The sequence below is a fragment of the Hipposideros armiger genome, unplaced genomic scaffold (genome assembly GCF_001890085.2).
Source record: "Hipposideros armiger isolate ML-2016 unplaced genomic scaffold, ASM189008v1 scaffold_17, whole genome shotgun sequence".
NCBI classification, from domain to species: domain Eukaryota; kingdom Metazoa; phylum Chordata; class Mammalia; order Chiroptera; family Hipposideridae; genus Hipposideros; species Hipposideros armiger.
This window is the reverse complement of record NW_017731367.1, coordinates 2,408,808-2,421,599: the sequence shown is the minus strand read 5'-3', so window position 1 is coordinate 2,421,599 and position 12,792 is coordinate 2,408,808. Positions and strand designations below refer to the sequence as shown.

Genomic DNA, 12,792 nt, shown 5'->3' with positions numbered 1-12,792 from the left:
CAATTTTAAATAAAGACTGTTCCAGCAACAACAGTCAGTGCAAGCCTGGATACTGTCTTTAGAAAAAAATCTTCTCAAGTCCTTTTTGCGTCTGCGAGCACGTCCACACTGCCCTTGGCTGACTCCATTCCCAGGGACCTCCTGCAGCGGAGAAGGGACGCTTAGGGTCAGAAGGAAGAAGAGAGACTGGAAGCCCTCCATCTCACGGAGGAAAAGGGGAGAAGGGTGAGGAACTCAGAGGTGTCTCCCCATTTCCCCTCTCTGGTCCCTGTGGCCCAAGGTTTAATCTCCCCGAGCCACCCTGTCGTCATGCAGTGTAGACAGAGCTGGGAGCCAGTGGAGTTGCCTCGGGGCCTGTGGCGGAGGCCAGAGTCGGGATCGAAGCCACCAGCACCACCAGGAACAGCCTGAGGCCACAGAACAGCCCCTGCGTCAGACGTCAGCCTCCAGGTGCAAGGTCAGGGTCCCAGCCAGCAGGTAAAGGCCATGTTGGCAGAGAGAACCCCGTGACCAGCGGGGGCCAAGGACTCCTTCCTTCCTCTCCCGTCAGGGACACAGGACTTCCTCTTTCCAAACACCTGGAAACCATCTAAGGGAGACAAGCAGGGCCGGGGGTGGGGTCATTAGCTGGGGGCTTTCCCTCCCCCTAAAGAGATTTTAAATCCCGAGGGAACCGGAGCAAAGACTGCTGGCTGATGACACAGCCCCTCGTTGCAGGGCCAGATGGCATTTCCCAGCATCGTTTGCAGTCAGGTCCCTCAGGGGTTTTCATTTGCAGCTCTGCCCCCGGGCGGGCTCAGGAACCGCTGGCACACTCGATGTTCCCAACCCCAGCAGGAACGGGGTGACCAGAGCCACACTGGCAGATCCCTGAGTGACTGACACACATCTGCCCTTGACTGTTCTGGGGAAAAAAAAAAATTCATTGTTAGAGTCGTGATATTTGGGGGTTTACTTGTTAAAGTAGCTGAGCCTGCCCCAACTTACGGCAACTCACATTAGCAGATCAGATGGAGCACTTATTTTTGTGGTGGATGAACTCACAGGAAGCCGCTGTTCATCTTGCAATCGCACTACCCTTGGACCCTCCCCACACCAGACGCCTATCTGCTTTGACACAGTGGAGCCCAGCCGTGCCAGGCGGACCACACTGGTGCAGGAGAGGCGGCTGGCTGACCCCACACCAGACCTACCCCTGCTCTGTCACCAAGGAGCTGCCAGCAAGCAGCAGGAGCCCAGCTTCCGGGCCACGACGCAGGTGTGACTGGGCCCTGTTTCCCCTATCGTGTGGGCTGGGCTTGGTGTAAGGCCTGGGTCACGGCACTAGAGTTATGGTCTCTGGTGCCCAACTGCCCTGTGACTCCCATCTACCATGTGCTGGCTGTGCGACGTGGGACACGTTGTGAACCTCTCTGAACCTTGCACTCATCTGTAAAATGTAGATACCCACCTGGTAGGACTGTTAGGCGAACAGATGAGTTAATATGTGCAGAGTACTTGGGCCAGTGTCAGGCACATTACAAGTGTGCCAATCACCAGTAGCATCATCGGTCATCGTCCCCATGGCCCCGCTGCCTTGGCAATGACTTAGTCATGAGTATGCGACTCAATTCTAGACAGTGACACGTTAGGGGAGGTCAGTGGAAGCCAGGGCTTCTAAAAAGCTTCCTTTTACTTTAAAGAGAAACACAGAAGACACAACCACCTGCTCACACACCTTATATTGGACACAATTAAGTTGAATGTGATGCCTGGAGCAATAGCAGCCATATTGTAACCATGAGGTCTGATCCTGGCTGGCATGTGGGAGGAGGGTACATACCAGGACAAAACTGGGGCTTTACTGAGCAAGGAGGGGGGACAAAGAGCTGCTGGAGAGGCAACCTCCATGTCCCAAGCCCACACAGCCCTTTTGTATCCTGCCAGCCTGATTTTTGTTTCACTTTAACTATATTACAATTTTATTTGTCAATTACACTTCGATAAAGCTGAATAAAAATCCCTCCCCCACAAAAAAAAAAAAGAGAAAAATGTGTTCCCTACATTGGGGGACCTCACAGACCAGCTGTAAAATTAAATCCAGATTCATGATTAGCTGCCTAAATAGGGAATTCTTTTTTTTTAATTCTCTTTGACCCATGGCTTATTTTATTATTATTTTTTTTATTATTAGTTTCAGGTGTACAAAACCATACAATAGTTATCCTTTTCACTCCTCACAAAGTGACAACCCCCCTCCCCCCATCCACTGCCCTCCACCTCCAATATCATACATATCTATTAGTTCCATTGACTCCATTCCCACACTATACTCCACATCCCATAACTATATATATATATATATATATATATATATATATTCAATTATATATATAATTGAATCATCAGTTTTTCCTCTGTGTCTCTAAGACTATTTCTGTTTACTTTGCTTGTTCATCCATTTTTTTTAGATTCCACATATAAGTGAGATCATATGGTTATTTGTCTTTCTCCAACTGACTTATTTCACTCAGCATAATGTTCTCTAGGTCCATCCATATCGTTGCAAATGGTACGATTTCTTGCTAATGTGAGTTGCCGTAAGTTGGGGCAGGCTCAGCTACTTTAACAAGTAAACCCCCAAATATCACGACTCTAACAATGAATTTTTTTTTTCCCCAGAACAGTCAAGGGCAGATGTGTGTCAGTCACTCAGGGATCTGCCAGTGTGGCTCTGGTCACCCCGTTCCTGCTGGGGTTGGGAACATCGAGTGTGCCAGCGGTTCCTGAGCCCGCCCGGGGGCAGAGCTGCAAATAATATTCAAATATTATTCAATGGCAGCTTCATATGTACAATGCAGTCAGTGGTCAGACCTCTACACCGTCTATGAAGTGGTCTCCTTAACAAGACATGAGTCCATTTGGCCCCCTAAAAAATATTTACATTATTGATTATATTCCCCAGACTGTCTTTTCTATCCCTGAGGCCATATTGTAGTTACCAATTTATGTTGTTTCGTCCCTTCCCCTTCTCCCTCATCCCCACCCCCTCCCAACTAGCAATCTTCAGTTCTTCCTGTGTCTCTGAGACTGTTTGTTTACTTTGCTTGTTCATCCAGTTTTTTAGATTCCACATGTAAGTGAAATCATATGGTTGTCTTTCTCCTACTGACTTGTTTCACTTAGCATAATGTTCTCTAGGTCCATCCATATCGTTGCAAATGGTATAATTTCCTTCTTCTTTATAGCGGAGTAATACTCCATTGTATAAATGTACCACAGTTTCTTAATCCAGTCATCTACCGATGGGCATTTCGGTTGTTTCCAAGTCTTGGCTATTGTAAATAGTGCTGCAAAGAACATAGGGGTGCATGTATTTTTTTGAATTAGTATCTTGGGTTTTTCTGGATAAATACCTAAGAGTGGAATTGCTGGGTCATACGGTAGTTCCATTTCCAGTTTTTTGAGATACCTCCATATTGATTTCCACAATGGCTGCACCAATCTGCAGTCTCACCAACAGTACACCGGGGTTCCCTTTTCCCCACAGCCTCACCAGCGCTTCTTGTTTGTTGATTTATTGATGATAGCCATTCTGACCGGAGTGAAGTGGTATCTCATTGTGGTTTTTATTTGCATTTCCCTAATGATTAGTGAGGTTGAACATTTTTTCATATGCCTGTTGGACATCTGTATGTCCTCTTTAGAGAAATGTCTCTTCATATCCTCTACCCATTTTTTAATTGGGTTGTTTGTTTTTTTGGTGTTGAGTTGCATGAGTGTTTTATAAATTTTGGATATTAACCCCTTATCAGGTATATCGCTGACAAATATCTTCTCCCATTCAGTAGGCTTCCTTTTGTTTGATTGGTTTCCTTTGTTGTGAAAAAACTTTTAAGTTTGATGTAGTCCCATATGTTCATTTTTTTTGTTGTTTTTTAGCTGAGCCATCCTGCCACCTGTGGGCAGCTCAGCTTGGGCCAGGACTCGAGCCACTGTTGCTCAGAGGTCACACTCTTGAGTGAGCTCTTAACCAACTGAGGCACTCGGCCGGCCCTAATTTTTTTTTTACTTCCCTTGCCCACGGGGATGTAGCAGTAAAAATATTGCTCAGGGTAATGTCTGCAAATTTAGTCCCTATATTTTCTTCTAGGAGTTTTATGGTTTCAGGTCTTACACTTAAGTCTTTAATCCGTTTTGAATTTGTTCTTGTATATGGTGTAAGGAGGTGGTCCCGTTTCATTTTTATTACATGTGTCAGTCCAATTTTCCCAGCACCATTATTTAAAGACTATTTTTACCCCAGTGTAATTCATGCTTCCATTGTCATAGACTGTCCGTATATACATGAATTTATTTCTGGGCTCTCTATTCTGTTCCATTGGTCTATTTGCCTGTTTTTATGCCAGTACCATACTGTTTTGATTAGCGTAACCTTGTAGTATGTTTTGATGTCTGGTAGCATGATACCCCTGACTTTGTTCTTATTTCTCAGGATTGCCGTGGCTATTCAGGGTCTTTTTTCGTTCCATATAAATTTTAGGATATTTTCTATTTCTGTGAAAAGTGCCCGTGGTAGTTTGATAGGAATTGCATTGAATCTATATATTGCTTTAGGCAGTATGGACATTTTAACTATATGAATTCTTCCCATCCATGAGCATGGTAGGTGTTTCCATTTATTTATATCTTCATTTCTTTCTTCAGTGTCTTATAATTTTCTGAGTACAGGTCTTTTACTTCTTTGGTTAAATTTATTCCTAAGTATTTTATAGTTCTTGAAGCAATTGTAAATAGAACTGTTTTCTTAATTTCTCCTTCTGATAGTTTATTATTGGTATATACAAATGCAACTGATTTCTGAATATTAATTTTGTATCCTGCTACCTTACTGAATTTGTCTATCAGTTCCAATAGATTTTTGATGGAGTCTTTGGGGTTCTCTAAATATAGTATCATGTCATCTGCATATAATGACAATTTTACTTCCTCCTTACCGATTTGGATGACTTTTATATCTTTTTCTTGTCTGATTGCTGTGGCTAGAACTTCCAGAACTATGTTGAATAAAAGTGGAGAAAGTGGACAGCCTTGTCTTGTTCCTGATCTTTAGGGGAATAGTTTTAGCCTTTCCCCATTGAGTATGATGTTCGCTGTGGGTTTATTATATATGGCTTTCATTATGTTGAGATATGATCCCCCTATTCCCACTTTGCTAAGAGTTTTTATCATAAATGGCTGCTGTATTTTGTCAAATGCTTTTTCTGCATCTATTGGTATGATATGATTTTTATTTTTCATGTTTTGATGTGGTGTATCACAGTAATTGATCTGCAGATGTTGAACCAACCTTGCGTACTGGGGATGAAACCCACCTGATCATGATGTATGATCTTATTAATATATTGCTGAATTCTGTTTGCTAATGTTTTGTTGAGGACTTTTGCATCTCTGTTCATCAGAGATATTGGCCTGTAGTTTTCCTTTTTTGTACTGTCTTTGTCTGGTTTTGGAATCAGAGTGATCGTGGCTTCATAGAAAGAGTTTGGGATCCTTCCCTCCTGGATTTTTTGGAATAGTTTGAGAATAGGTGACAATTCTTTTTTGAATGTTTGGTAAAATTCACTTGTTTGTTGGGAGCTTGTTGATTACTGATTCAATTTCCTTGGTAGTAATCTATCTATTCAGATTTTCTGTTTCTTCTTGAATTAGCTTTGGAAGGCTGTATGCTTCTAGAAAATTATCCATTTCTTCCAGATTGTCAAGTTTGTTGGCATACAGTTGCTCATAGTAATTTCTTAAAATTTTTTGTATTTTTGTGGTGTCTGTTGTCATTTAGTCTGTTTCATTTATGAGTTTGCTAATTTGAGTCCTCTTTTTTTTTTTTAATGAGTCTGGCTAGAGCTTTATCAATTTTATCTTCTCAAAAAAAACCAGCTCTTGGTTTCGTTGATCTTTTGTATTGTTTTTCTGGTCTCTTATTTCATTTATTTCCGCTCTGGTCTTTATTATTTCCTTCCTTGTACTCCTTTTGGGCTTGTTTTGCTGCTCTTTCTCCAGTTCCCTTAGGTGTAAAGATAGTCTGTTGATTTGAGATTGTTCTTGTTTCTTTAGATAGGCCTGCATTGCTATGAATTTTCCTCTTAGAACTGCTTTCACTGCATCCCATAGATTTTGGGTTGTTGTGTTTTCATTTCCGTTTGTCTTGAGATAGCTTTTGATTTCTTCCTTGATCTCAGTTTTGACCCACTCACTATTTAGTAGCATGTTAGTCAGGCTCCATATATAATTGATTTCTAGTTTCATAGCCTTGTGGTCAGAGAAAACGCTTGATATGATTTCAATCTTCTTAAATTTATTGAGACTGGTTTTGTGCCCTAACATGTGGTCTATCTTGGAAAATGATCTATGTGCGCTTGAGAACAACGTATATTCTGTTGCTTTGGGGTGAAATGCTCTAAACATATCAATTAAATCCAGCTGGTCGAAAGTGTCATTTAAGGCCACTGTTTCTGTGTTGATTTTCCATCTGGAGGATCTGTCCATTGGTGACAATGGGGTGTTGAAGTCCCCTACTACGATAGTGTTGCTGTTGATCTCTGTCTTTATGTCTGTCAATTTGCCATCCTGATTTTCAGTTCCATGATCCCAGTCCCCATCCCTCATCCCAAGAACTGGAGGTGACAAAGTGAGCGTAAGTTTGAAGAGGCAGCTCCCTTGGAATAAATGTACTATGAATAAACAGAGGTAGGAGAGCTTCCGGTTCGCAGTTTTATATAGAAGATTTACATTAGAATATTAGTTAAAATGATCTACCCTCAGTAAGCAGGCCGGGCCGAGGTTGCATGGGATTAAATCTGAGAACCTCAGCCGACCCGGCACCCCCTCTTCCTGTCTAATCCAACAGATCCTACAGCCCACACCCTAAAAAGTACAATGCCATTCTACTTTGCTTCTCAGCCACCACCAATTCAATGTATTTTTAGGGCAGCTGAAAAATGTAACTCTAAATCCAGTCTGGAAGGATTTGGGGAACCAACATTTTATGTCAAAGCACAAGTAATGATGACAAGAAATCTGACAATGGAAGATCAAAAACAGGCTTGTTTTATTTATACACAGAACAACTTATTTACAACCTCAGAGGTGGACTATGTACACGGCGATACAGGAGGCATCTGCTTCCACGGTGGGCACCGTATAAATTAAGATCATAAATATGAGGGTAAGCCCCACCCGAGGACACAAAACCTTTCTCCAAGACTCCAGGGCCCCCCCCTTCCTCCCTGCACAGCGACAGGACCGCAAGACCCGCGGGATCTGGGGGAACAGCCCGTCACACAACAGGGGTCCTGGGGCGGGCAGAGGAGCACCCCACGTGCAACAACAAAGATTCACAACAGACAGGGACCTGGCCCTTCATCGACAGTTTCATGCGACACTCATGTTTACTCGTTTCACTCCTAACTTACTGGAATTAGAAAAATGGCTTTTACGTAAACAGTGCTGCTTTAATCACTGACAACATATTAATTTTAAACACCACACTTGACCCAAACCTAAGGTTTCCCAAGGGGAGGGCGCTGAGGGCATGGGGTGCGCCCCCCACCCCCTCACCCCAGTTCTAGCCTGTCCTGTCTGGGACCCCAGGTGCCCCCGCCTCAAGCCAACAGGGCAGCCCGCTCTGAAACGACGGGCACGGGTCCCCATGATCTCGAATGTGACATTGAGTGACTGCTGGTCCTTCATTCTCGCTCCACCTTCACAGGGAGGGGTGACACACAGCGGCCGGTCTTACCGCCAACAGGGTTGCTGAGGGCATGAGCAGAACATGGGACTTCTCTACCACACACCCCAACACCACCGTGTCACCACCATGTCACACGTGGGCACTGGAGTGGGTCATGGAACCCTGGGGCAGGGGCAGGGGCAGGGCCTCAGCTTGTGCCCAGCACCCGGGACCACCAGTGGGAGGCCTGGCCGGGAGCCGGTAGGGGGTCTGCAAACAAGTGGCAAGTAAATGCTGTCCGGCTGTGGGTCCCCAAGAGGCCTCCTGCGGCGACTCCGCACGGCGCCTGTGCCCTCCTGCTCAACCCCTCACACGCTCGGCAACCCAGCCACAGGCACTGATGCTCAGCCCTCCCCTTCGGGGTGTGGGGCCCCCACACACCCAGCGGCTGGGGTGCAGGTCACAGATTCCCCCTTTCCAGGGTGAACAAGAACCCTATGAGGTCTGGCCAACTCTGAAGGGGAGAAGGGGGCAGAGTCCAGGGCAGTGAGGGCTGGGGGCAGGGGTGACGGGGCCACTGACACCTCCAGGGACGTGGGGCCTGGTAGTGTGACACGACAAGCCATCTGCAGGTTCAGAGGTTCTCAGGACAGCCTGACTGCCCACTCAGGGCCGCTCTGCGGGGTGGCAGCCTCCTCTCCCACAGAAATACTGAGCTAGTGCCAGCAGCCTGTGCGGCCCGGGGAGGCCGCCGGCCGTCGGGCATTCCGACCCTAGACAGCACTGCAGAGGCTGTGGCGCCCTGGGACAGACGGGACTGTGTCCCCATGCACACAGCTCAGGAGGGACCTGAGGCACTGGGGGGGCGGGAGGGGACGGCGCTGTCATCTTGAGACCCTGACGGCCTAGTCACAGTCCTGAGGAGCGAGCTTCCCTTTCTCTTCATGTCGCATTAAAAGGAACAGGACTGGAAACGCTCCCGTGCCTCTTTCAAACCAGGAAAGGCGTGACCTTCGTGGAAGACCTTGTTGATAAACAGGACATCAGCAGTGGGAGGCCTCGGGCTGCTGTGAAGAACCACAGAGCGGCTGGCGGACACCGAACTTTCCCGAGTGGGACACCACTGGCTCCTGAGAGCCAGCTGAGTCGCGTTTGAACGCCCGGGAGACGGCCCCACGTGGACGGGAGCCCACAGGACTATCGCATGCGGCCCAGACAGGCCGCTCTGCTGTGATGCCCAGTGCCCAGGACACGGGTCAGCGAGAGCTGAGAGGTGGTGGCACCATTCGGCCCACACGCCGCCAGGTTGGAAAAGGTGCGTGTCCGAAGGTAGCTGTGTTGGTGTGTGCAAGCCCGCGAGCTGGCCCGGACGGGGTCTGAGAGGCTTCCTGCCGCGAGCAGAGGGGGTAGCACCATGAGAAGGGGCCCAGGCCGCTCCGCGCCCCCCGGCCTCAGTCGCAGGAGCGGAGGACACAGGCCGAGAGGGCGGACGCTAGGCCTCGGCGGCAGGGGGGCTCCGGCTCAGCTCCTTGATGCCACACAGGATCCTCTTCATGTGACCCACCTTGGTCACGCCGAGGTCCTGCAACGAGAGCACAGCCACCTGACGCCGGGCACAGCGCCAGGGCACCACGCAGGCTGCCCATGTGACTTAACACACACGAGGGTGGAAGTGAGGAAAACGGTGACACGAGATGGGACCAGCACACAAAGTGACAAGCATGTGGACGCCCCCACATGGCTTCTGTGACCCACAGTCACTGACGCCGCTGAGGGGACAGCGAACGAGACAAAGACAAACACAGGCCTGGCAGCAGGTGACCCACAACCCGGGCCGTGGCCCTGCGCTGGGCAGAGCCAGGTCCAGGGGCTCATGTCACCTGAGCTGGGTAAGGTGCTGCCCCCTGTGCCTCCCATGAGACAAAGTGACGCGTTATCCCAGGAAGCTCGTGGACCCAGGCAAGTGTGACGTGTGACTGTACTGGAGGAGGCGATACACGCCCAGCAGCCACCAGGTCTCCTGGACTATATATAATCCACGACGTCACCAACAGAGGAAACCCCGAATGCTGGGGTCCCCTTCACCCATCACCACAGAGCTCTTCAGGTTGACTGATCAGTGCAGGGCTGTGTCCCCCACAGAGGCTTTAATGTTAAAATAGTTCACTGGCCGCTCAGGCGAAGAAAAGCAAGGTCTCCCCATTATGTCTGCTCTGGCTTTGTCTGCTATGCTGGGTGGAGACATTACTGCCAGGGGCCACGGCCACCCGTCACCCCGAGTTGTGCACAAAGGCCTCAGAAGAACTGTGACAATCCTGATGCTGGGACATGGCCAGGTCAGAGGGAGGGGACAGAGGCCAAGCTGCGGGGACGCCAGGTGTGTGTACCCGGGAGATGCTGAGGAAATACCTTGAGGTCCCTCCGCTCCAGGTGCAGGAGCTCGGAGCCCCGGATGTCGTGCCGTGTGAAGATGTCCTTATACTCACAGAGACTGAGGTGCTCCAGCCAGGCAGCAACCTCCTCTGTCCCCCAGAGGTGAACTGTCGGAGACGGAGAAGCACGAGTGCAGTGAGTGCCCCGAGCCCAGTGCCAGGCAGGCGGTGCCCGAGACGCCCCAGCAGCCAGCACCCAGACGCCCCGGCATCCAGCACCCGAGATGCCCCAGCAGCCAGCACCCAGACGCCCCGGCAGCCGGCACCCGAGACGCCCCGGCAGCCAGCAACCCAGACGCCCCGGCAGCCGGCACCCAGGCGCCCCAGCAGCCGGCACCCAGACGCCCCGGCAGCCGGCACCCGAGACGCCCCGGCAGCCGGCACCCCAGACGCCCCGGCAGCCGGCACCCCAGACGCCCCGGCAGCCGGCACCCGAGACGCCCCGGCAGCCGGCACCCCAGACGCCCCGGCAGCCGGCACCCCAGACGCCCCAGCAGCCAGCACCCCAGATGCCCCAGCAGCAGACATCTGCCACCCAGGGGCAGGCGCTACCCTGAGCAGTGCAGAAAGTGGCAGGGAGCCACCTGCTCTCAAGGGCGTGAGTGCGGCAGGGGCTGGTCTACTCCTGCCAGGTCGGCCATCGGCCTTCCCGACACTTCCCCGGGTCCCAGGAGGGACCAGCACCAAACCCGACGGAAATGTGGGTCTGACTACAGCTGAAGCCAGCTTTCCCTCCACCTTCTAGAGGGCTCAATCACTTCAGGAAACAGCAGGAAGGGAACACGCAGCAATTTCATGTCATCGGAGCCACCATGATTAAAAGAAACCCAATTTCTGGACAAACATGAAGAAGAAAAATCAAGGGAGCTACCCCGAGGGGGGCCAACGCCACCCCAAATCCAGGCGTGGGGCCACCCGGCACCCGGGAGCACTGTGGACAGCTGTGCTCAGGGCCAGCCCTTCAGATGAAGACTTTAAGTCCCAATTTACTGACCCAAAGGGAAAATGTCCTTTAGTGTCAGTTTCTATTGGTCTCACACAATAGAAATTGGTCTCACGTCCACAACAGCTGGCGACCCAGGGTCCCGGCGCGGGGGCGTTGATCACCGAACTGATTAAACGAAAATCAGCAGCCCTCAGAGGAAGCCGGCCTGAGTGGGAGCTCTGTCTCTGTCCTGTCACCTCTGCTGTCCTCCCCACCTCGCACCCTCCATCTAGGGCAGGCGGGTGGCTCGGTGGCGGGTCACCCAGTGTGCATGGGAGCAGTTCAGGGTGTGACCTTGCTCAGCAACCAGGGTAGGACAAAGCCAGGGCACAGATCTGCGGCTACAGAGGGACGACTGGGCACGGGCCATGCCGGGGTCGGCCCAGGGTCACGGGAGAACGCAGACACGGGGAGGGTGTGCGGCCGGCCGGCGAGGGCGGCCAGAATAAGGGCGAGGGAGGTACCCGGGGCTCCCAGGCTGCTGTGCGCTTCTCTGTTCTTGTTGTTTTTTTCCTTCTTAAACTTGGTCACCAGGCGGAATTTCCCGCTGCGGCTGCGTTTGGAAAGATCCAGCATCACGTTCTGTGGTGGAAAGCAAGAAACACCGAGAATCAGACCCCAGCTCACCGAGGCCGAGTCACAGCTCCGGAGGCCCGAGTGGCGGGCGGGGGCCTAGGAAAAGATGCTTTGTTCCAGGGGTGCTTATTCTTGTGTTTTTCCTTGATTTTAGTCTTGCATTTATTTAAAAGCAGTGTCACAGTGAGCACAGTGTCATTTTCATCTTCTTTTTTCATTCTATGACATGCACTTCTCATGTGATTAGGAAGCTTTGTATTCCTTAAATATCAGTATCATTACAGGACTATTGTTAAATAAGTTACTCAGCCTCTAGTGGCCCCTGGCCAGCTCTGACTGCATCCGGGCATCTTTCTAAATACAGCTTCTCCCGCACGCTGCACTTGCCTTGGATTTACCCGAAAGGCACTGTCCCAAGGTGGCCACCTCCCCACAGACAGCTCCAGAGGACGGGCAGAGCCAGCACTGCCCAGTGTCACTTCGACTTCCCTTCCCGACCGGCCTGTGACCCTTCCGTTGTGCACACAAATGCACACACCGATGTACCAGTGTGCTGCGTTCACAAGTAAGGCACCCTCCCCTCCTTGTTTCAGGCACGCCCGCTCCTTCCTGCCCCAGGGCCCTGTCCCCACTTTGACCCACAGCCTATGACACTTGCAGATCCCACAGGGACACCTGACCACACTGAAAACACCACCATAGGAATTTCCACTGAAACTGTACCGAGCATAGGATTTGGAAATCATACGCATCTGCACATCAGAAAGGGCTGCTGCATGTGTGGCTCGGTCCCCCGTGAGCCCTCAGAGTTGCCTTCGTGGCTTCTTGCCATGGGCATTTTGTGTCTTTTGTTTTCCACTATGAAAGAGACGTCTCACAATGACATTTTCTCACCAATCACTGTGAGAACTCAAGAAACTAGTTGTCACCAACTTCTTATACTTGGCAAAATTATCCATGCTTGATTCTCACAGCTGCTCCGTTAAAGCCCTTTAGCTCCAGGTGACACCACAGCCGCAGGCTCTTGTCTCCACAGGCTGGAGCCCACCTTATCCCCCAGCACTTCCCGCAGGGTGTGTGTGTGTGTGTGT

General features: G+C 50.2%; 1 protein-coding gene across 6 annotated transcripts in view; it reads right to left on the bottom strand.

The window, feature by feature from the left end:
• Positions 1–7,065: 7,065 nt before the first annotated feature.
• Positions 7,066–12,792, bottom strand: part of DGKD (diacylglycerol kinase delta) — a 78,245-nt gene continuing 72,518 nt past the window's right edge. For 4 of the 6 annotated variants that reach the window (XM_019629166.1, XM_019629155.1, XM_019629183.1 and 1 more), the window contains 3 exons: positions 11,590–11,707; positions 10,118–10,248; positions 7,066–9,290 (listed from right to left, as the gene is read on the bottom strand). In XM_019629166.1, the coding sequence (XP_019484711.1) occupies positions 9,201–9,290; positions 10,118–10,248; positions 11,590–11,707 (339 nt within the window). In that variant the 3' untranslated portion in view covers positions 7,066–9,200. Of the gene's footprint in view, positions 9,291–10,117; positions 10,249–11,134; positions 11,252–11,589; positions 11,708–12,792 lie in introns of those variants that run through there. The other 2 variants (XR_002122399.1, XM_019629174.1) reach the window with 2 other exon arrangements.